Source organism: Choloepus didactylus, chromosome 6 (assembly GCF_015220235.1).
Source record: "Choloepus didactylus isolate mChoDid1 chromosome 6, mChoDid1.pri, whole genome shotgun sequence".
In the NCBI taxonomy this organism is placed as follows: domain Eukaryota; kingdom Metazoa; phylum Chordata; class Mammalia; order Pilosa; family Megalonychidae; genus Choloepus; species Choloepus didactylus.
Genome location: NC_051312.1, coordinates 152,880,766 through 152,903,030, shown reverse-complemented (window position 1 = coordinate 152,903,030; position 22,265 = coordinate 152,880,766). Strand labels below are relative to the sequence as shown.

General features: G+C 39.4%; 1 protein-coding gene across 4 annotated transcripts in view; it reads left to right on the top strand.

Annotated features, from left to right (window-relative positions):
* Positions 1-22,265, top strand: part of OPCML (opioid binding protein/cell adhesion molecule like) — a 1,144,289-nt gene that overhangs the window by 865,161 nt on the left and 256,863 nt on the right. For all 4 annotated transcript variants that reach the window (XM_037841988.1, XM_037841987.1, XM_037841986.1 and 1 more), the window contains one exon: positions 19,155-19,387. In XM_037841988.1, coding sequence (XP_037697916.1) covers positions 19,155-19,387 — 233 coding nt within the window. The remainder of the gene's footprint in view (positions 1-19,154; positions 19,388-22,265) is intronic.

Here is a 22,265-nt window from a genome sequence, read left to right as displayed (position 1 = left end):
TGTGGTTATTGGCCATTTGTATATCTTCTTTGGAGAAATGTCTATTCAAATGTTTTTCTCTGATTTCTTGATTGGACTAATGTCTCTTTTTGTGTTGAGTTGTAAGATTTTTTTATATATTCTAGACACAAGACTCTTTTCACTTATATGATTTTTAAATATTTTGTCTCTTCATAGTGTCCTTTGATGCACAGATGCTTGAAAAAGTCTAATTTATCTAATTTTTCATTTGTTGCTTTTGTGCTTTTGGTGCTTTTAGTTGCATGTCTAAGAAACCATTGCCTAATCCAAGGTCATGAAGATTTACACCCATCTTTTCCTCTAAGGATCTTATAATTTTAGCTCTTGAATTTATATTTTTGATCCATTTTGAGTTAACTTTTTATATGGTCCAAGGTAGAGGTCCAGCATCATTCTGTTTCATGTGAGTTTCCAATTCTCCAGCACTATTTGTTAAAAAACTAGTTTTCCCCATTGAATTTCCTTGGCATTCTTGTTGAAAATTAATTAACTATAAATGTGAGTGTTTATATTTGGACTCTCAATTCTGTTCCATTAATCTGTATGTCTGTCATTGTTCCAGTACCGTAGTCTTCTGATTAATGTAGCTTTGTAGTAAGTTTTGAAGTTTGGAAGTGGGTCCTCCAAGACTCTTGGTCCTGTGAATACCCATATGGATTTTAGGATCAGATTGTAATTTTTGCAAAGAAGCTAGAATTTTGATAGGGATTTAATTGGATGTTTAGATCAGTTTGTGGAGTATTGCCTTCTGAACAATATGAAGTCTTTCAATTTATGTACCATGTCATGTCTTTTAATTTATTTAGGTTTTATTTAGCTTTTTTCCAAAATGGTCTTTAGTTTTTAGAGTATAATTTTGTGCTTTTTTATTAAACTTAGTTTTAAATATTCTATTCATTTTTATAGTATTGCAAAAGGGATTGTTTTCTTATTGCCTTTTCATATTGTTCATTGCTAGTATATAGAAACAGTTGATTATATATATATATATATATATATATATATATGTGTGTGTGTGTGTGTGTGTGTCTTATATCCTTCAATCCTGCAACCTTGTTGAACTTGTTTATTAGTTCTAATTTTTTTTTAGTGAATTCCTTAGGATTTTCAATATAAAAGATCATATTGATCCCCCAAAGAGATACTTTTAATTTTTTCTTTCAATCTGGGTGCATTTTATTTCATTTTCTTGCCTAATTGCCCTGGCTAAAACCTCCAATATAAAGTTGAATTGTTAGGTAGAATCCTGTTGCATTTGCAGGTAACTGTGTTTTGTCTACAAATATAGAATATTGGAATATTAGACGAAAGCCCATATATGTGCTGTGATATTTCTAGGTATGACAAAAATCAGAGCACTGAATTGTACCCTTCAATTACTTCCTAATGTTACTCAATTCTGGTCTGTCTTCATGGAGGGTATAGTTTTAACCATGCATTGGAACTGACTAATGTCAATAAAGAGCAATGTGAAATTTTTATTTTAAAATGCTAAGTGGAGAAGCCTAACTCCAGAAAGTAAAACTTAGAAGGAATAATTTAATTTTCTTTATCTACCTGAACATTTACCATGGATAAGAAACACTGGATTTGTTTGAGGGGAATAACTGGGACCAGTGGGTATTCATCAGAGGTAGATTGCTACTCAGTGTAAGGAGTTCTTTTAGAAAAGACCACTGTTTTCAATATTAGAATGAGCTTCTTGAATCTTCTATATAAAATGAAAGTTATCTTTGGAAGTACTGTGATCTTAAGAATTGAAGACATGTCAATGAAAAAACATCCATAGTTGCCCATCAAATTTACCAAGTATTGTTTTTGAAGTTTACTTAATTTTAGAAGCCCATGGCCACCCTGCCTTTGTTCCGAATTGTATGTTTAGATCAGTTTGTGAAGTATTGCCTTTTGAACACATTGACTTGGAGGGTCATTTCTCCCTTGTCAAAAATTCAGCAACTTAAATTGGCTAATTTTCCATTTAAAAATTTTTAAATAATTTGATTATTCTCTGGGGATATCCCCTAGCCAAAAAAGTTCAGCCTTGAATGATGGTGCCAGGTTTTGTCCTGGGCCATCTGTTGGGCCTGGCTTAGCTTCCTGCAAATTCAAAGGCCTCTTGTTTCAGAAGCGTTTGAATTTCCAGTCCCCTGATGGCCCTCCCACTGAAGGTAAAATTACAAGCCTCTCTGGCAACTCAGTTTTGCTCTCTCTCTCTTTGCTCTGACACTTACGTTTCCCTTTTGGATTTACAACAATACAATTTCTTCAGAGGTGAATGAATACCTCAAGGAGACTGTTAATGTACCTTTATTTTTGTTCTTAATTAAATTCCTTCAAGGGAAAACCTCCTGGCCTGGTTTATTATCTAGCTTTGTCAGAGCTCTTTCTGCTTTATCTCAACACTTTAAATAAGTCTCTTCAGCCATATAGCACTTGGGTGCTTGTATGATAGATTTTCATAATACTGGTCAATTCAGAGAAGGGTAGAATGTGGGTAGCACAGAAAAAGGAATGCCTTTGGGTAAACTGCTAGTGATTGGGAGAGGGGAGTGAAGGAGGAAGGAATGGAGTTTGAGTTTTACACAATCTCAGAGGCCACTGCCCTTTGGGCTCCTGCTGTCTAATTGCTATTTAGTTTTTGGCCTTAACTCTGCTTCTGGGAAAATTTAAGATGCCGTTTGACAAGTCATCATAAAATGAGAAAATATGGGTGAAAAAATTCTCCTTGTGGAGGGCTAAATGCTGCCTGGTAAGTTTTCCTTTCTTTCAGAAGCGCTGCTCCCAATATACAATGACACAACAGATTTTTTTTTTTCCCCCCGATCCTTTTTTTTTGTTTTAAAAAAACAAAAAACACAGGAAAAAAAACAGGGCTAACCTCCATTCCCCTACCCTCCACTAGAACTCAAATGAAGCTAACAAACCTGGATTTATGGATTTCCTTGTTTAGCTAAATACTCTTTCCTGCATCAGTGGCAGGCTGACTCTGTGGGCATCTATACCCCTTGATCAGGTTCTGGATTCCTGTTGCTTCCAAAATACTCTTGCTTGGTTTCCTTCCTGGTTAATAGAACAGGCATATGAGCATTTTCTGATATCCAGTCCCCTCTAGCCCACCCACCCACATCTCTGGTTTCCCTGTTTCCTCGACTATTTGATCATCATCACCTATTCCCATGTGTGCCAGTTTGAATGTATTATGTCCCCCCAGATGCTGTGATCTTTGATGTAATCTTGTGCGGGCAGACGTATTAGTGTTGATTAGATTGTAATTCTTTGAGTGTTTCCATGGAGATGTGACCCACCCAACTGTGGGTGATAACTCTGATTGGATAGTTTCCATGGAGGCATGGCCCCGCCTATTCAGCGTGGGCCTTGATTAGTTTACTAGAGCACTATATAAGCTCAGACAGAAGAAGCGAGCTTGCTACAGCCAAGAGGGACACTTTGAAGAATGCACAGAAGTGGAGAGAGTAGCTGCAGATGAGAGACAGTTTGAAGATGGCCGTTGAAAACAGACTTCTGCTCTGGAAAAGCTAAGAGAGGAAAAATGCCCCAAGAGCAACTATGAGTGACATTTTTGAGGAACTGCAGCCTTGGGAGGAACATCCTGGGAGAAAGCCATTTTGAAACCAGAACTCTGGAGCAGATACCAGCCATGTGCCTTCCCAGCTAACAGAGGTTTTCCAGACACCATTGGCCATCCTCTAGTGATGGTACCTGATTGTTGATGCCTTACCTTGGGCACTTTATGGCCTTGAGACTGTAACTGTGTAACCAAATAAACTTCTTTATAAAAGCCAATCCATTTCTGGTGTTTTGCATTCTGGCAGCATTAGCAAACTAGAACACCATGTGTTAAAAATATTAGAATAGATATTTTTATAAGAGTTTATTTGAGCAGCTTATAATTCATGAAATGGGCAGCATCCAAACCACATATGGAAAGGAGCTCCACCAAGAGGGTAGAAAGAGATGCTTATTTAGGGCAAACACAGAAACAACTGAGGAAAATATTTTGATTGGATATCTAAGCAGCATTGCCTTATTTGGGCTGTTTCCAGTGACAAGGCCCTTCCTAAGGTGTCTATTCTGATTGGTTACTTTTCTGTATCTCAGTGCAGCAAGTTTTTATGGGAAAGCTGCGACAGGCATTTATGGGAAAGGCAGCTTTTCTTAAATTTTGATTTTGTTACTTGGGTTTGTTGGTCAGGGATTAGCCAAGGGTACTCATCCCAGTCTCACTGGCTTCCTGAATTTAATTTTAGCATGTTTTGCTTTATTTTGCATATGAACACCAGTTTGAGCCTTGGCCATGTTCTCTGAGGGCAGGCCAATGTTGAGAGTAGACAATTAATTGTTCACAGTTTAAGGAAGGATGGCACAACTCGCCAGGAAATAGGGGCAAGTGTCTTGTGCAGCCTGCAATGTTTGAGTAAATCTTTCTGGTTAATAAGTATGGATGATTTAGGAGTATCCACAGGACAAATGACAACTGGGACTTTTATTTTCTAGAACTTGACAAGTGAAGACCCAGAAAGAGCAGTCTCTTATTTATTGAGTGAACGAAGTTGGAATCTTTCTTACCCTGAGTTCATTTACCCTGGCACATGGGGCATGGTACAATCTTGGTGTGGGTTTTCAAAATGCCGTGGTATGTGTCGTTTTAGGCATGTACACATAGGAGTGGTGATGAAATCTAGTTGAAAGCAGTGATGAACCAAAGTGAGCATGCTGCTCCTTCCAGAAAGGTGGGGTCTACTGTGACTGTGAGAAACAAGGCTGAGATGAGCACAGTGCACTGGATGGCCCTGGAGGAAGTTTATTGAATTGGAAGCAGTTGTCTCTCTCCTAATTATCTCCTGATGATGGCTGCAGAAAGCAAAGTGGAGGTCCTGCTGAGCGCCTCAGGTTGCTTCCATGACTTTGGAGCTACAATAAAATAACAAATATGTTATAAACAACGTCAGCTTTATGCGGAGCTGCACTCGCAAAGGAAGGCAGGACTGGAAGTTTGATTTAAGCCTCTGTTTTTTTTCAAGATCTCTGACTACTTCAGTCCCTAATGACGGGAGAAGACCAGTCTTTGGAAATGCCTTAGAAGGGTATTTATAGGAGCCCAGATTCACCAATTGTCTCCCTTAGGTATTTCTGCCCTGATTCTTCAGTGCACAAGATGAATAATTTACCAAAAAGCTCATGTAAGTATCTCTTTATTATTCATTATAATGAACTAAGACAGGAGTAATTCTCCACTCTGCTGGAATCCCCTAGGGCTTAACCAGACTCCGCTTTGCTTTCCCACAGTTAATTTGGGTGGAAGGAGACTCTTCTCCCTGCGCTGAGGCCTAGCTGGGACTTGTTCTAGTAGCCGTGTGCATGGAAAATAAGAGTGCAGGCCCAGGGCTGCCTGGCATGGCGAGGGCGTTGTAAAGTCAAGGCTTAAGAGCACTGGCAGAAGTGTTGGGTGCCAAGGAGTGAAGTGTGACAAGGAATTGTCAAAGTATAACTGGAATTGTTAGTGTGTGCTCAGGAAGGGTATAATTATTTTCAATAGTCACCTAAGTAGAACACAATTAAGACTGTGCATCAGCTGAAAAGTATAGAGTAAGCCAACCATTTTTCAAACGATCTAAAGATTTATGTTTCTTTCTGTTTATCCATCTACCCATCCATCCATACATCATCTAATTTGCTATATATTTTTCTTTCTATGATTTCTATATCTATCTTATCTCTCTCTCTCTACCTATCTGTATTTATCTATCATCTACTATCTTTCTCATCTATATAGATCATTTATTTATATCATCATCATCATCCTCATCTAATCTGTCTTTCTAAAACCATAGTAAAGAAACTCAACGTTCCCTCATTAAGTTGAATAATTGGGTTTTCATGCCAAAAATTCTTGAACCCGCTCACTAATAAGTTTCTCTGGAAAGACACTTCTCCATACAGAGCTCTATAAGCTAAGCCTTTGTTACTGCTTTGCAGCTTTTAGTTCTACTGCATACCCACTGCTTTGCATATTTTGAGTGCTCCTGCATACATATTTCTGCCCTTTATTCAACACATGAGAAAAATGGGAAGGGCGAGAAATACAGGCTATTTTCAGGTCAAACACCGTCTCTCTTGGTTCCCCCTCCGAGCGGTCCACAGAAACACAAGAGCTAAGAATACCAATTCCTCCCCGACTGGCAAGCTGTAGGGCTGAACCTAGATGATGTAAATTAAAAGCAGTGACACTCTGGGCCTGAACTGGAAACATTTGCAAAAGTTAACCCTGTGACTTTATTGCCCCAGGGAATTTCTCTCTCTAGGCCTCTCACGGCCCAAGGAAAGAGTTTTGCATGCTCTCTATTTTATTTTTTTAAGACAAGATAGCTGAAAAAGATGATTAGCTTATTAAAAATATATAATATATATTTTTAAATAGTCAGAGTTGACATTCTATAGGAAAAGGGTTTGTTAGAATGGTGAAGTGATGGTGAAGGCATCTGTTTAATGAGGGTTTTATTTTTAAAAACTCAAATAGTTCTGATGCTTAGTCTGTTCAGGATGGCACACGATGAATCAAGCAGTCTTATCAGTTTCCTGGTTGGCCATTAAGTCACAATCACTTAAACACACAAAATCTCTATTTTCTAAACTTGAGACATCATGGTCCATGGGTTGGTATACAAAGAAAAGGATACCCTACTTAACTTCCCAGATTTTATATCTGATATTTGCATAGCTTGAGAGATGAGCACTAAGGGAAAGTAAAAATCATCATAATATTTGGTATATTATTCTTCAGTTTTGAGTAATTATAGAAGTACGGTAGTATCTCCACACTGGATGGTACTGTTAAAATGGATTTTTTCTTTGAATATGAACAAGCATCTATGTTGTTTTCCATATATTCCCATTTTATAAATGAACAACTGATGTTCGGAAAAGGATCAGGGGTTTAGTGGATTGTAGAGGTTTGAGAGGATTGCACATACTTCATACTAAAATACTAATTTTCTTATCCACTATATTATACAGAATTCTTACAGATAGGAAAAAAGCTAATCAATTTTCAGCATATTTTCTAGTTTCCTTTATCAACCCGTCTCTTTAGCAGTTCCTGGTGTGTTCTGACTGATCAAAAAAATGGAGGGGGTTTCCTTACACATAATCCTGGACACAGTTCCGAGGAAAGAAGAATGACCATTGAGGCTTGTCTGTCTGTGGGATTCCAGGATCTGTGCTTTATATTCGGGAAGGCATTCACAGGCAAATCCATGGGCTATAATTTCTGCAGTACCGGAGACTCTGCTCCCAAGATCCTCATGCTGGGAGCCTGTGGCTGGCTTGCTCCATTCTTCAAAAAGATATCAGGCTCCCCAGACTCTCTGCTTTTAATTTAAAATTTTAATTTATACTTTTCCATGGATGATACTGAGACAGACATGGCTGTGAGTAAATATGTCAGGATAATCTATTGAATGGAATTAAAATGGTGTGTGCTTGGGAAACATTTTAATTTCATCTTGTTCAGCTCTTTGCCAAGTGTAATGAACAAATCGGGAGACAGAGTTTTAAAGCTGTCCAGGATGTGGAGGCAAGGGAGGGCAGAGTGGGAGCCAGGTAACAAATAAATAGCGTGAATTGTTCTGGGTGACTTTTCAAGGCCTCCCTGACTGGCTCTGGGCAGCTCCTGAAACTGCTGTAGATTGTGAGCAGGCGGGTGTGAGTGTTCCTGCCCTCCTTGCTTTTTATAGCCCCATCTGGAATTCCACACCATTGGTAAAGGATCAGAGGGGCCAGGAAAAAGGGCGGGATGAAGGGAAAGGAACGACTTTCATCATTCTATTCTTAAAAGACACTTTTCTTCTTCACCCAAGGGCTCATTGCTTCTGAAATAGCTTTGCCCTGTACCAGGCACTTAATGGTTTAAGTCAAAAGCACCGAGGGAGAAGGTAAAAGGAGGCATCCCAAAGCCAGACCATGATTCAAAACCCAGACATGACTATACCCCACTGGCTTACCTGGGACATTTTTCTACCAGGAAATCCCTTGCTAAAATCTGTGCTTGTCCTTCTTCTGGGCTAAGATGCTTCCACTTCCTCTGAAAAGCTGCCTCACCAGCTAATGGCACCTCCCTGGCCTGTGATTGAGACCCACAGAATAATTTTTCCTTTCCCACAGTGCCTTGCCCTATCTGTGCATTAAATATCTCTTAAGAGAATTGGATGATTTTCTCTGGATCTCCTTATCTTCTGTAGGGATCCTGACCCAACTAAACCTATTCACCTGTGATCCTATCTCCATTACTCCATTGCTATCATCCCTTTTAGCACTTGCAGTTTGCATTTGACTCCAGGCTGGTTGGGAATGGAATGTTCTGGATCTCTGATTCTTCAAGACTGAGCATTGTCCTATTTATACAGTGGAGCTGCCCCACAACAAGGGCACCACTTCATCAGCTTTCGAGGCCTGTGGGCCCACTGAATTCTCTTTCAGGTGTGCACAGTTGTATTGATTGATCTCTCAGTTATGTATTTTTAGAAATGCAGCACTTTACCGACCACAGGTCATCAATCTAGAAACCAGCCCATCAACCGTTGTGTCAACACACTGTGAAAGAGCCTGATAAAAATGCAAAGTTGAAGTTATCTCGAAGGCTTTAGCCTTAGAGGGAAATGAAATCCTCCACACAGGTCAAGCACAGACTACTTCTGAAGAGTGAAAAGTTTTCCAAAAAGAAAATCTGATTAGAAGTGAAAGAATCTATGGATAGACTAGAAAAGCAATGGATCAGTTAGATTAAAGAGATAACACCAAAAATGTAAATCTTATAGTTTTTCTGACCTCTTAGCAAAATTAATTTGGCCTGAAATTGGCTGAAACAACTCTAGCTCAAAATCCATTCTCTGTAGATTTGAAAATACAGAAGACGTCTTCAGAGCTCCTTGGAAAATGATAAGTGAATGGACTCACTATCACTCCGTTCAACTCAGGAGCAATCTGAGATAATAGAAGTTGAGTTACATTTGTCCAAATGAGGCAAGTGAGCTCTCTAACAATAGAAATAGAGCAGGATAGTTTAAAGAATGTCAGGTCCTGTTCTGACCCTTGTACATGCATTGCCTCGCTCGTTCCTCTGTGAATAGCTCTGTGAGTTAAATATGTTTATTCCACTTTCCAGCTGGGGAAATGGAGGTTCTGAGAGGTTAACTAAAATGCCTGTCCTAGGTTGCTCATTTAGTAAGTCACAGGGCCACATCTGCCTGATGCCAAGCCCAATATATTCTAAATGCTCAATTCACATGTCATCAAAGCTCAGAAAGAACTCCCAACCCCTGTCATCTCTGTGATGTCAAGATCCACTTAGATGGCCCAGCTAGCCTCTCAGTTAATTGATCCTTATTGACAGTGGCCACTGCAGTCACCACATCTCACTTTTCATGGGTTTCTTACATTCTAGCTCATTTGCTCAAGGACCTTGGCAAGACTTCCAGTGCATTGAACTCACCACATTCTCCCCATCCATCAGCCCCTCTTATTTTCACTCTTTCTCTTAGTCAATTATTTTTCAATTCCTTGGATCCCTGGATTCTACTGTCTTACTCACCAGGCATACCCCAACACTGGATAAGTGAACCTTCCATATTCTCTATGCCTTCGCATCTCTGGTGCCTAAGATCAGCCATCAGACCTTGCTACTCAAAGTGTGGTCCCCGGCACATTAGCTCATCAGGGAGCTTGTTAGAAATGCAAAACCTCAGTCCCCCCAGAGATCTAGGGAGTCAGAATCTGCAGTTTAGCAAGATGCACAGGCCATTTGTGGACACATTAAAGTTGGAAAAGCACTGGCCTAGACCAGGTAGGTACACATTAAATGTCTGTAAAATGAATGAATAAATTCCCAAGAGTTTCCAGTCGTAAACAATCCAACCAACCAACCAACTTCTGGAGAGCCCAATGCCCTCTACCTCCATTTCTCATCCCACCTTTGCTGCCAAAGCTCTTGGAAGTTTTGGCTAGAAACATCATCGTTAGCACCTTGTTCCCCATTCATTCTGCAACCCCCCCTTTCTCTGGCTTCCACCTGGCTTGCAACCTTCTTGATTGACAAGAAAGCTTGCAACCTTCTTGTCAATCAAGTCTACAGGGATACCATAGTCCCTTCGCTTCTCCCTCTGCCTCTCGTCCTGTTATGACCCATTCTCCAAAGACAGCCTAGCGTATTCTCTGTGAAAAGATAACTCACACCATTACATGTCATGCCTCTCCTGGAATGTATTCAGGTTCACACCATCACACCTGTAAACGGTGACCATGGAGGTGTGCACCTCCTTGGCCTCATGCACAGGGTCCACCTGCTACCTCGTGCTCTTTTCTGGAGTCATTCTGATTCCATTCTGTTCCTTGTCAGACTAACTCTCTGCTCCGGTGCTCTCACATCTGCCCTGGACTCTACTACTATGTCCTCTGAACCACCACATTTGCATGATATTCTTTCTTATTTTTCAGCCCTAGAAAAAAATTATTTACTTTTTCAAAGAGAGCTGTCTCCAGACCACACATTTAAGTAGCTCAGTTATGTAATTAGATATGAGCAATTGATGTCTGGCAATTTTTTTATTGTCTAGTGCCTCACCAAACCAAAAGCTCCTTAAAGAGAAAGCCAGTGACTCTGCTCAACTTGACTCTTATCCCTAGGGCCTAGCAGACAGCGTGGGACTTACATAGGTGTCTAATAAATAGCTGTTAAATGAATGCATGGATTTACAATGGTAATGATAGCTTGCAGTTTTCATAGCATCCATGAATGTAACACAGTGTCAGTGCTTTTGCATGCTGTCCTTTTTGCCTAAGACCATAAGACTTTTGGAGGCAGGTACTATCTCTTGTGATGGTTTTCTGTTCTTTTCTCTCTCCCCTTGGGAAACTAATACAATTATCTTCCCACACATCCTTTGGATGTACAGTGTAACATGAAGGTTGGGAAGAAGCTGGCTCAATCATTTCACTTCTTCTCTCTCCAACCACAGCAGTGCAGTTTAATCCCTCTCTTGGAGTGCTAAGCAGTTTCCACTTCTTTGTGGAGCCATCTTTCCACATCCATCACTCCTTTCATTGTCCTTCATTGTTTTGGAGGATCTGTTCAGAACCGCTTCCAGCCTGAGCCTCCCGTGGGCTGTGAGGTGTGGAGTTGTCTCTTGTGGGAACGGAAGTTCCCCTTGCTTGCTTCAGGACACAATGAGCACTTTTCTGATGGACTCATATATCACCGGTCATGGCTGAAACCACAGCACATCATCATCTGCGAGCTGATTTTCTGCCTCAAGTGACACTATTTTCAGGATGTGCCACACCTTCCTTGGTTTTGTTGCAAATACTCTCTTTCCTCTGGGATACTCACCCTAAGGCATCTGTCTAAGTTTTCTCTGGATGCACGTCTCACCCTCCCCCCCACACACGAACACATATGCAAATATACAAGTGTACGTGCACACACATCCAAACACATGCATACACATAAAAACACAAACAGGAAAACACACATAATTCATATACATATACACATGCACACACATCCGAACACTTTCACACATATGTGTACATATGCACACACAAACATAAACACATAAGTGCACACACACATGAACACATACACACTTCCTTCCTGTGTATTAATGTCATTCTCCACTCCAGCTGGTGTTAGTGAGGTGCCACCTTCCAATTTAGAATCATCTGTAGTTGTGGTATAGATGTGGTGTAGTCAATTCTCTTGAAATTCTGGAACATTTTTGTGCTGTACCCTCTCTGGGCAGCTCTCAGCCCTCACCAATCTTCTGCGGAAACTCACTGAATTGTATATTCTTGACCAGTACTTTATTAGCACAGGTTAGCTCTAGTGGAGTTATTGCTCTTGTTGAATTTCCAACTATCTGAATCATAAAGTTATATAGTGTAGGGTGCTTGTTGATGCTCTAAAGTTGGCTCTATTTGTAACTCATGAAATAACTGAGTAGTTAAAGCCTCCCAGGAGAACAGCTTTGTGCAATTTAGAATACCTTGGAAATTGATCTAAAAATGTTTCATTTTGGCTTACATCTTCTTTTCTTTTAAGAATGCGTTTATTATTGGTCTCAGAATTTTCTAAAGCAAAATCTTCTTCCCCCTGTTTTACCGACTTTCATTATTAATATATTTTGACACACAGTGAGGCCCTTCTTAACTGAACTTTAACTCTCAATTTATGAAAAAAGGAAAATGACAAAAAACAAAAAAAGGAAAAATAAGAAACCAATAAGCTAATATTCGGGGTGCATTAAAAAGAAATTCTAAGAAACGCGTTGTGAGGCTTTCACATTTAGTTCAATCACCTTTACCAGCATTTCCTAAGTTGAGAGCTCTATGGAAGACACTTCAAAGGCAGAAGGCAGAGTGTTGGGGAGAGAGAAGTTTCTCCTGGATGCCCAGGGATAAAACCACTATTTGGTTTTTATTTGCATATATAAATACCATAAGCTTATACCCTGGTATGACTATAAATTCTAAAATAACATGTACATATATGACCAATGAAATCTAAATTAATAGCATTAATTTAATGGAACAGATTATTATTGACGTTAAATTCCAAATCTCGGTGTGATTATTTGGCCCTGATTGCTGGAAGACAATTACTTTTGAATTCAGCATTGCTGTGGGATGACTAAGTTTTCCTTCCACATTAGTTTATTCCAACTCTTGCAAACCTTCGTTCCTGCAGCATATCCTGGCATCACTCAGCATTATTGGCAGGAATGCACAGAGAGTGTACGTCTGTATTTTTCTCATTAGCCTTAAACGAGGAAAGAAATACTCTTTGATGCCAATGTGATAAACAAATGCAAATCTGAACATCTTTATCTAAGGGTCCCTCTTTATACAGTGGTTGTACAAATGTTCCAGAAAATGTGAATATTCTAATTTCCAGGTTATTATGGAAATGAAAACATTTAATTTAAATATGCATGTGGGGGTGCCTTGGACTCTGAGTGTTTGCATGTGCATGTGCACGTGTGTGTACTTGAGAGGTGATACAGAGTGTATACGACTGGTCTGGATCCTGTCTGTGTAGTATTTATAGTTTAACAAATAACTACATACATATTTAATTTAAGTAGTGTATCTTCTATGAAGATGCCAGTATCTTTTTGATATTAGCATTACATTACAAAGACAATGGAAGTTGAGAATGATGATTCTGTATTAGATATTAAACTATATTTGCCACTGTCTACTCATAAAGGCAGAGCAGTATATAACATATTTTAGGTATTTTCTCAGTGATAAAAGCAGAAATATAGAGGAATAGTCTGGCTAACTCTCAGTTTCCCCAAATTTCAGTGACCAACTCTTTGAACATCATTGTTATTGATAGAGGAGTCTGGTTTAAAGACTTGTTCTCTAGCTACCCAGATTATCTAAAGCTTTCTTCTGCATTCTGTGTATATATGCGGTATGTCACTTTTATTTTTAAGTTAGACATGACTTTCAGACATGCATCTTACTGCATTCAGAGTTAAAGTTATGAAACCTTCAGCACTTAGCATGCAGGTCACAGAGAGCAGTTCCTGAACCACTGTGTGTGAAATATGCCCCCAGTTCCCAGTTAACTCTCCTTTCCTTTCCATGCTTTATTTGTCTCCACTATTACTGTCTGAAATTAATACATGCACTTACATATCTTCTTTGTCTCTCAATAGATATACTTTCATGGGATGTAAGCTTTGTCTGGCTTTTCCCTATTTTTCAGCACCTAGAAAGTTGTCCTGAGTACATTAGGCAATCATCTAAAAATCTGTCGAATGTATGAGTGAATGAATGAACACTTCCACTTGTTTTCTTTTGCGTATGCAGAGGCAAATGATAAAAATAAAAACAAAAATAAAGAACATAAAAATGTAAAGCTGGCCAATTTCACTTATCAGGAAGAATTTATTAGTTTGATTTGTTATTTTGATTAAAATTCCAACCTGTTTCTTGTCTGGTTTCCTTAAGACGGTGGTTCTCAAAGTGTGGTCCCCGGACAGCAATGTCAGCCTCACATGAGAGCTTGCTAGATACGCAATTCTCAGGCCTCATCCTGGATCTATTGAAACAGAAGCTCTTGGCAGTGAGGCCCAATAATCTGTGTTTTAAAAAGCTTTCTAGGTGGGTCAGAGGCCCATTTAACTTTGAAAACCACTGCTTTAAGGCATGGATTTCCCCTAACTGCCCTCCCCACCTCCAAATAGTAAAACATCCTTGCATCTTAATCCCATGTTCCATACTCAGTGCAGTTCCAAATGGATACGTTGTCTTTCCAGTCCTGCAAGACGCCTGGCTTTCAAGGTCTTTCCTCATTTTTACCTCCTCTTATTTCTCACATATGGCTCGAGCCGGTTTAAAGATGTGCAAAAGTTACTTCCAAACCTCTTTCCTTTTCTCTGAAGCTGTTTTACTGCTTATAAGAAAAAGGAATAAGTACCATAAATTTAAAGGAAACTGACTGATACATCAGCCAACTCCTGCTGGCCTTATTACTTAGATTCTCAAACCACAAGCAGTTTCTTTTTAAGCTTGGAAGACCATGACCATTATGTGCAGGAGCTCTCACGCTGGGCTGCCTCAGTTTGACCTTCCTGCACTGATGTGTACCAACTCTGGGCTTTAGGATAGTTACTGAATCTCCCTGTGTCTCAGTTTCTCATCTGTAAAATGTAAAGGATAACAGAGCGTATTTCAAAGGCTGGCTCTGAGGATTTAATGATTTCATATATGTAACGTTCTTGCAACAGGGCCTGACACATAATAAGCACTATATAATTTTACACACTACTTGTGATAGAGTTGTAATGAGCTCTGTTTTATCAAGGACCAGTTGGTAGGGTTTGCTTGGAAATGTAAATGCCTGAAAGAATTTTTAAGAGATCAGAAAATTGCTACTAACCTTTCTCAATTTTCCCTTTGGGTCTCCCTTATTTAAGATCAAAAATCCTCCTCCATTTGTTCCTTGTTAATGAGGGGCTCAGATATTGCAACAAGCAGCAGGGAAGGAGCTCAGGTTTAGAGGAACACTTAAGCATGCTCTTCTAGTCTCTCCAACATTCTTTTTTCCTAGAGTCCCAAGAAACCATGAATCTATAATTTCTTGTGAAGCACCTAATCCCAATGAGGAAAATAATTGCCCTAAGCCAGCACCATCATTCCACTAAATTTCTTTATCATTAGCAGATTCTAGGAACTATAAAGAATTAGTGAACCACCTCTCTCTGTTCCATTCAGTGTAATGGCTCTTCTCCAGCTACCCCTCTCTATTGGCGTTCCACATCCACTGATCAAGCTGGGTTTGAGAGCAGGTGCCTTGGGGTATACGTACCCCAGGGGGACACAAGACTTTCCAGGAGATGGGTGCAAGTGCTCTGAGAGTGGGTTCTGGCTCCAGTGGAAAACACTATATTTGAGTGCAGAAGGGTAGATTTGAATTGAGATGTTTCAAAGTCAGTCTGTATTGGACCCTGTAGGAATTGGAATAGCTTTCTGCATGCCCAACCCGTGCTGTAGGCCCTTGACAAACACAATGATAGTTTTAAGGACAGACATTTAAGATCCTGAAATTTTCTAAAATTGACCCTGCCTGAGAAAGTGCCTGAAGTTGAATTGTAATTCTGATTCTCCTTTCTTCCTGCTCTCACTTTACAAAAAAAGAAAAATTCACACTTCTAGGAAAACCCAGGAGACAATGGGATTACTGGAGAGATAATTACCTTTTCTTTCTTTATCACTTCCATCGCCTCACTGTTATCAAAAAGGGTGTGATCCTTCAGGGAGAAGACCACAAAAGTAAAACAGAGAACTAATGGTAGCAATGGCACATTATTGCTTCAGTAATAAATTCATGGCAAAGCCAGGGCCTTATCTATCCTAGAATTAGAACTCAGAGGCAAGAGATTATTTTTGCTGACAGAGAGCAGTGTGATTAGGCATATTAAACAGCATTGTGATTTTCCTTATCTTTCTGAGTATATTGAGTTAAGCAAGTTGCTTCTGAGTGAAAGAGTAACATATCTTTAATCATCATTTGGTAAGGCCTGGTAAAATGTTAAGCCATACTTTCCAGATACTGATAAATTGAGGAATCTTTTTCTGGGTTACAAACCCCTTTGCAAGTCAGACATTTTCTAATTCATTGCTTTTGACAAAGTTGAAGAAGGAACTAATTGAGTTGTCAGCTGGGAGACCATGAAAATAATTTTTGAAGTTATGCTACCATGTGAGTTTTGGCATATATCTTGGAAAAGACTCAAAGAATTGAGTGACATTGCTTTACAAAATTTTCATTTCCATCTCTTTGCTTATGTGAGCAAGTTTCCTCTAAAAGTAAAAACAGGAATAGAATCGATCCTGAACATTATCTCATTCTAGCAGCAAGTGATATTTATCTGTTGTATAATGATGAAAAAAAAAGTTTCCTCCATCTCATTATGAGCTAGATTTCCAGTAAAAGTTTACTTTTTATGTTTAATTATCACTTAACAAAATGTGGAATATATTTATGTTGTTTTATCAATTTTAGGCTTGTAATGATAACTCAGCTGAAAAGAAAATATTATTACATAGTCCTTTATGGCCACAGAACTTAAAATAAATTTACATTTCAATCTGTGCATGTTCTGTTGCAAATAAATATGATGGGTGATCAATAAAAGAACTTCAAGCATAAAATATTATATTGGGATAAAATCCTGCAGAGGGCATATAACAGAAATACGAGTTCAAGTTAAAAGAAGGAATAATGTATATTTTATGACTTTTAAAGAAGAGCTCGTTCATGGATTTCTAAAATGGATAATCATAAGTGTCTAATCACTATGGTATTTAAATTCTATTGAATATAAATATAAAGGAATATTGTGACATTTTTATTTTAAAATGTGAATATTTTCTACTGGCTGAAAATGCATCATTTACATCTATAATTTAAATTAATTTTTTAAACTTGTGCAATGGGGTATGTGATTGTCCACAATGAAAGCAAGAATGATTTTTTGCCCTTAGTCAAATGGGTTGTGTGGTTCCAGAGACCAGAAGACCCCTTCACTCTGCCCCAATTTACCATTCTCTCCCTAGCTTACTGAGGCTTGGGATTCTATGTCTAGAACTTCATTTTTAGGAGTTATTCAAACAGGGAGCTGGTCTTTATGAAAGCACAGTCTTCATCAGGAAAGGCTGCACAGTAGCCCTTATTACTCACTTAGAACTGAAAGTGAATTAATGAATTTATCATATTTTTCCTAAGAACTGATTTTGGAAGTGGGGAGTAGGGAAGGTCCCCTTTCATAAGGGGAATGGGAAATTGCCATAGAAGGAGGAAACATGAGCAGCAGGAGAAGCTAGTGTCACAGAGTTTGGCGAAAACAACATGAGTTAGATTTTTCCTTATATTGATGATAAAAGAATCATTCAATGATACCTAAATTATTAGGTCCAAATGGTGAATGCAGCTGAGCCCCAGAAACTCATTTCACTCATATAAGACTTATCTAGAACTATATGCAGCATATTATTTTTTTAACGACAGACTTAAGACACACCTCTATTTCATCTTTAGGGTCCCTTTTAGCTAATGAATAAGCTTAAATCTACTCAAATCTACTTTTTGGGAAGATTTTCTCTGCCTACTAAAACTCTTTTAGAGTAGAACAGAACTATGTGCACTGGAAAAGAAAAAGGATTAGAGGGAAAGAGAATGAACTGTGAAATATTCATATACCATAAATATTATGTAGCCGTTCAGCATAATTTAAGAGATACAGCAATATAAATTTGAAGGACATTCCACCAAGTATTGTGAATGAGATGATTAAGATGCAATCTTGATACCTCTTTTGTAAATCTAAAATTATTTCCAAAGAAAATTTTATTTCAAAGGCCAAGCACACTGTCTAGAGAAGCTGTGTTTATCCTAGTAGATACACTTAGTTTTCCTGGGAGATGGGGGTGTTCCTGGGTATGTGTGGGGGGAAGGGGTGTTGTGAAGCCTGCAAGCCCTACATTTTCCAGGGGTTGCTCCAACTTCTTGCATTAATATTATAGCTAATGCCCTGTGGGTCCTGCTGGGTCAAGGCAGCTCAGTTGTGATCCCATGTGCTCTTATGACAGACTTCACAAATTAGCTCCCCACACATCACTGAAGAGTGGGTGGGGACTCTGGGACATTTAATTGCTCCCATCAAGGTAAACCCTCATTGGGTCCCCTTTCCTCATTTCCATTCCCTTATTCTAACTTCCTGGGGCCCATGTGCAAATGTCCTTCCTGACTGACCAGCACAGTGGTTTGTGCATAGGCTTGATAGCCTATCAGTCTTACACCATAATAAGCCAATTCCATTTGTCTTTATAGTCTCAAATTGTGGGGAAGAGAAGGTGAAGGGGGGTGTCAGAGCTTTACCTTGATAACAGAAGTAGAGTTAGCCACACAGTTCTCTCTTAATGGAGGTAGAGACAGGAGTTACGAGTGAGGATGTGACTCTGCTGACAAGTTTCTTCTTCCCTGTCCTGAAATATTAAGTAGTAGCCATGATATCTTCAGAAACCATTTGCTTTCTGAGGCAGAGTTTACCAATCAATATTGTGGTTTGCAGGATTGGGGTATCTTAGGGGTACAAGGAGATTATCAACACAAGGTAAGTCTAGAGGTAACTATGTTTAGTTCTTTATTAACTACAAGTTAAGTATTCCCTTCGTGGATTATCCCTGACCTATTTGAAATACAGACCTATTTTCACTCTCCTGTACCCCTGGGGCCACTTCTCCCAAAAGTCGGTAAATGCACTCGAGAAATAAAAACTAATTTTCATCTGAGCCTAGGGGAAAAATAAGATGGAAAGCAAATATACAGAAAGGATATTCACATATATGTTCCTAAATCAAATAGGAATGATTTTGTCTCATTGGTTCTTTGGAATGATCCAGGCCACTCTCACCCTGTATTAGGAAGTTTCATTAATAATAGATGGTTTCCTTTCAGCACTGGGTTGTTTCTTTCACCTACTCCAGAACTCTGGCAGCCTCATTTACATCTCCCTCTATCTCTCCCTGTCTCCCCGCCTCCCTCACAGGTGTACCATAGACGACCGGGTCACCAGGGTGGCCTGGCTGAACCGTAGCACCATCCTCTATGCCGGGAATGACAAGTGGTCCATAGACCCCCGCGTGATCATCCTGGTCAACACACCGACCCAGTACAGCATCATGATCCAAAATGTGGATGTATATGACGAAGGTCCATACACCTGCTCTGTGCAGACAGACAATCATCCCAAAACTTCTAGGGTCCACCTCATAGTGCAAGGTGAGTCACAGTGGGTTGGGGGCTTGGGGTTCCTCCTGAAGGAGGGGAAAAGGGATCCTAGTCTTTGCTTCTACGCATGTATGGAGACACAGAAAGCCGCTTTCCTCAAGTGAACCCAGAGATTGAGTGTAGGTCCTGGATTCCTTTCCATCTGATTGGAAATCTTCACAGTTTTAGCTCTGGTCCTTCTGTTCCCACAAATAAGCTACTTGGCAAGTACTGGTTCAGCTCTCTTAAAGCAACTTTGCAAGATATATTAAAGCATAGATATGGTGCTACTTTCAATGTCTTATCATTATATTTCAGAGGCTTGTTTCAAAGTAAAAAGTTGTTGATACTGATGCAAACCAATGTGAGCCATGGCTCTTTTTGCATAGCTGATGGATGTGCATTATCTGGAAGGTATTTGAAAGTGCTGTTTAGCCTGGCATTGCTGGATATATTTATATACTCTCAGCCCCACAATGAAGCCAAAATCCATGAGGAATATTAGTCAAAATGATATCTCCTGTTCTACTTCAGAAATAAAAAAAAAAAAAGAAGGGGGCATGGAAATTCCAACATCCTCTCCCATTCTCCTAAAAAAAATCAGAATCAGCATAACCCAGGCATAGTATCAGGAATGCCTATTTTAAAACAATTAATTAATTTATTCATATCTTGTATTAAAGAATTTATAGTTTTACAGAAAAATCATGCAGAAAATGCAGAGTCCCCATACACTCCCCCATTATTAAATGTACCTTGTGGTTCATTTGTCATAATTAATGAAAGAATACTATTATACTTGTACTATTAACCATAGTCCATGGTTTATATTAGGGTTCACTGTTTGTGTTGTACCATCCTATATGTTTTTTTAATTTTTATTGTTGTAACATATATACAACCTAATATTTTCCCTTTTTAACCACTCTCAAATATATAATCTAGTGCTGTTAATTACATTCACAATGTTGTGGTACCATCACACCATCCATTACCAAAACTTTTCCATCATCCCAAATAGAAACTCTGTATAATTTATGCATCAACTCCCCATCCCCATTCTCTACCATCTGCCCAGACCCTGGTACCCTATATTCTAGTCTCTGGCTCTATGAATTTGCTCATTCTATTTATTTCATATCAGTGAGATCTTACAATATTTGTCTTTTTGCGTCTGGCTTATTTCACTCAACATGAAGTTTTCAATGTTCATTCGTGTTGTTGCACATATCAGAACGTCGTTCCTCTTTATGCCTGAATAATAGTCCATCGTTTGTATATACTGTATTTTTTATGGATTCATCAGTTGTGGACACTTGTGTTGCTTCCATCGTTGGGCAGGTGTGAATAATGCCTCCATGAATATTGGTGTGCAAGTGTCTGTTCAAGTCCCTGTTTTCAAGTCTTTGGGGTACATACCTAGCAGTGGGGCTGCCAGATAGATTACCCTCTTCTAGACATTTCATATCAACAGAATTATATGATATGTGACCTTTTTCACTTTGTATAACATTTTTGAGCTTCATTCATTTTTCAGCATGCACCAGAATTTCACTCCTTTTTATGGTTGAATAATATTCCTTTGTATGGGTATACTGCATTAGTTTATCCATTCATTGTTGATGGACATTTGGGTTGTTTCCACCTTTTGGCTGTTGCAGACAGTGCTGCTATGAACACTGATGTACGAATATTTGCTTGAGTACTTGCTTTCTATTATATTTCGTAAATACCCCTCTGCTTTAAGTATACATACATACATATGTATGTATATATTTGTTCATTTCACTCTAACTGCATAGGTGTTAGTATCTATTCATATTTCAGTCATTTGTACAGTTCAGGACAGCCATTCTTTCTTGGCAGCTCTTTGCTAGCATAGCATTCAGTTCTCTCCCCATGAGGCTCATAGATGAGGAACTTTGCTCTCAACAAGGAGGCCATGCAGAATGTCATGTATGGGCCAGAGAGCTGTCTGCTGAAACTTCTGCTTCCCTGCAGTCCCGGGTGCTGCTATATTGCTGGATGCTTTGCCTCTGTTCCACCTTAGAGCACTCCTCCCACCCTCACCTGCTCTCAGTTGCCTACATCAGTCCACCCTATGACAGATGCCTACACGTTCTGCTGTTTTCCATTCTCCATACATGTCCCACCCAGGGGCCACCTGGAGATAAAGGTGATCATTTCCGTGTGATGGCCCTCCTCCCAGGATGGTAGAGGTGCTCGGTGAGATCTGTCATCTGAGATGGGCTTGGATGCCTGTGAAAGGTTCCTGGGGTATAAAAACAAGGAAGTGTGAGTTCCTGCTCTCCCACCTGACTCTTGGGCTTGGTTCCAGAGGAGCTGAAACTTCTCAACATTGGGAGTGATGCCTCAGTGGCACTTCCACAGCCTTGTCAGCACAGTTATCTTTGAATTCAGGAAATGTAACATTGAAATAAAAAAAGATCTGCCAGGTGCTGTACAGAAACAGACTCAACAGAACAAGGCCAAGAGTTTTCAGGAAATAAGGCAGACTGTGTACATGTGTCAAAGTTAATGTAGGCCAATAAAGAGGTTTGGGCGAGGAGCTTCTAGGATGCATGTTCTTCATAATCCACTTTGAACTCTTCCTTGGGGTGGGGTGGAAGCCTGTGGTGGTTCCCTGTCAGCCTTACAGCTTTGGGGTCAGAAAGTGTCTGACAGATCTTCAATTCTAGAGTTTAGTTTCTCACAGTCTCTTATAGACCTGCCTGTGTGAGGTGGCCTGTGAAACCCAAATGCAAAAGATCAGGGAAGGAGGATGTGGGACGGGAGAAGCTTCTCAGAACCGTTGGCAGATTGGTTTTTATATTCACTGAGAGGTTAAAGAAAAGGGACTCAAGGAGCCGGATTCTCTTCTGTTTTCCTT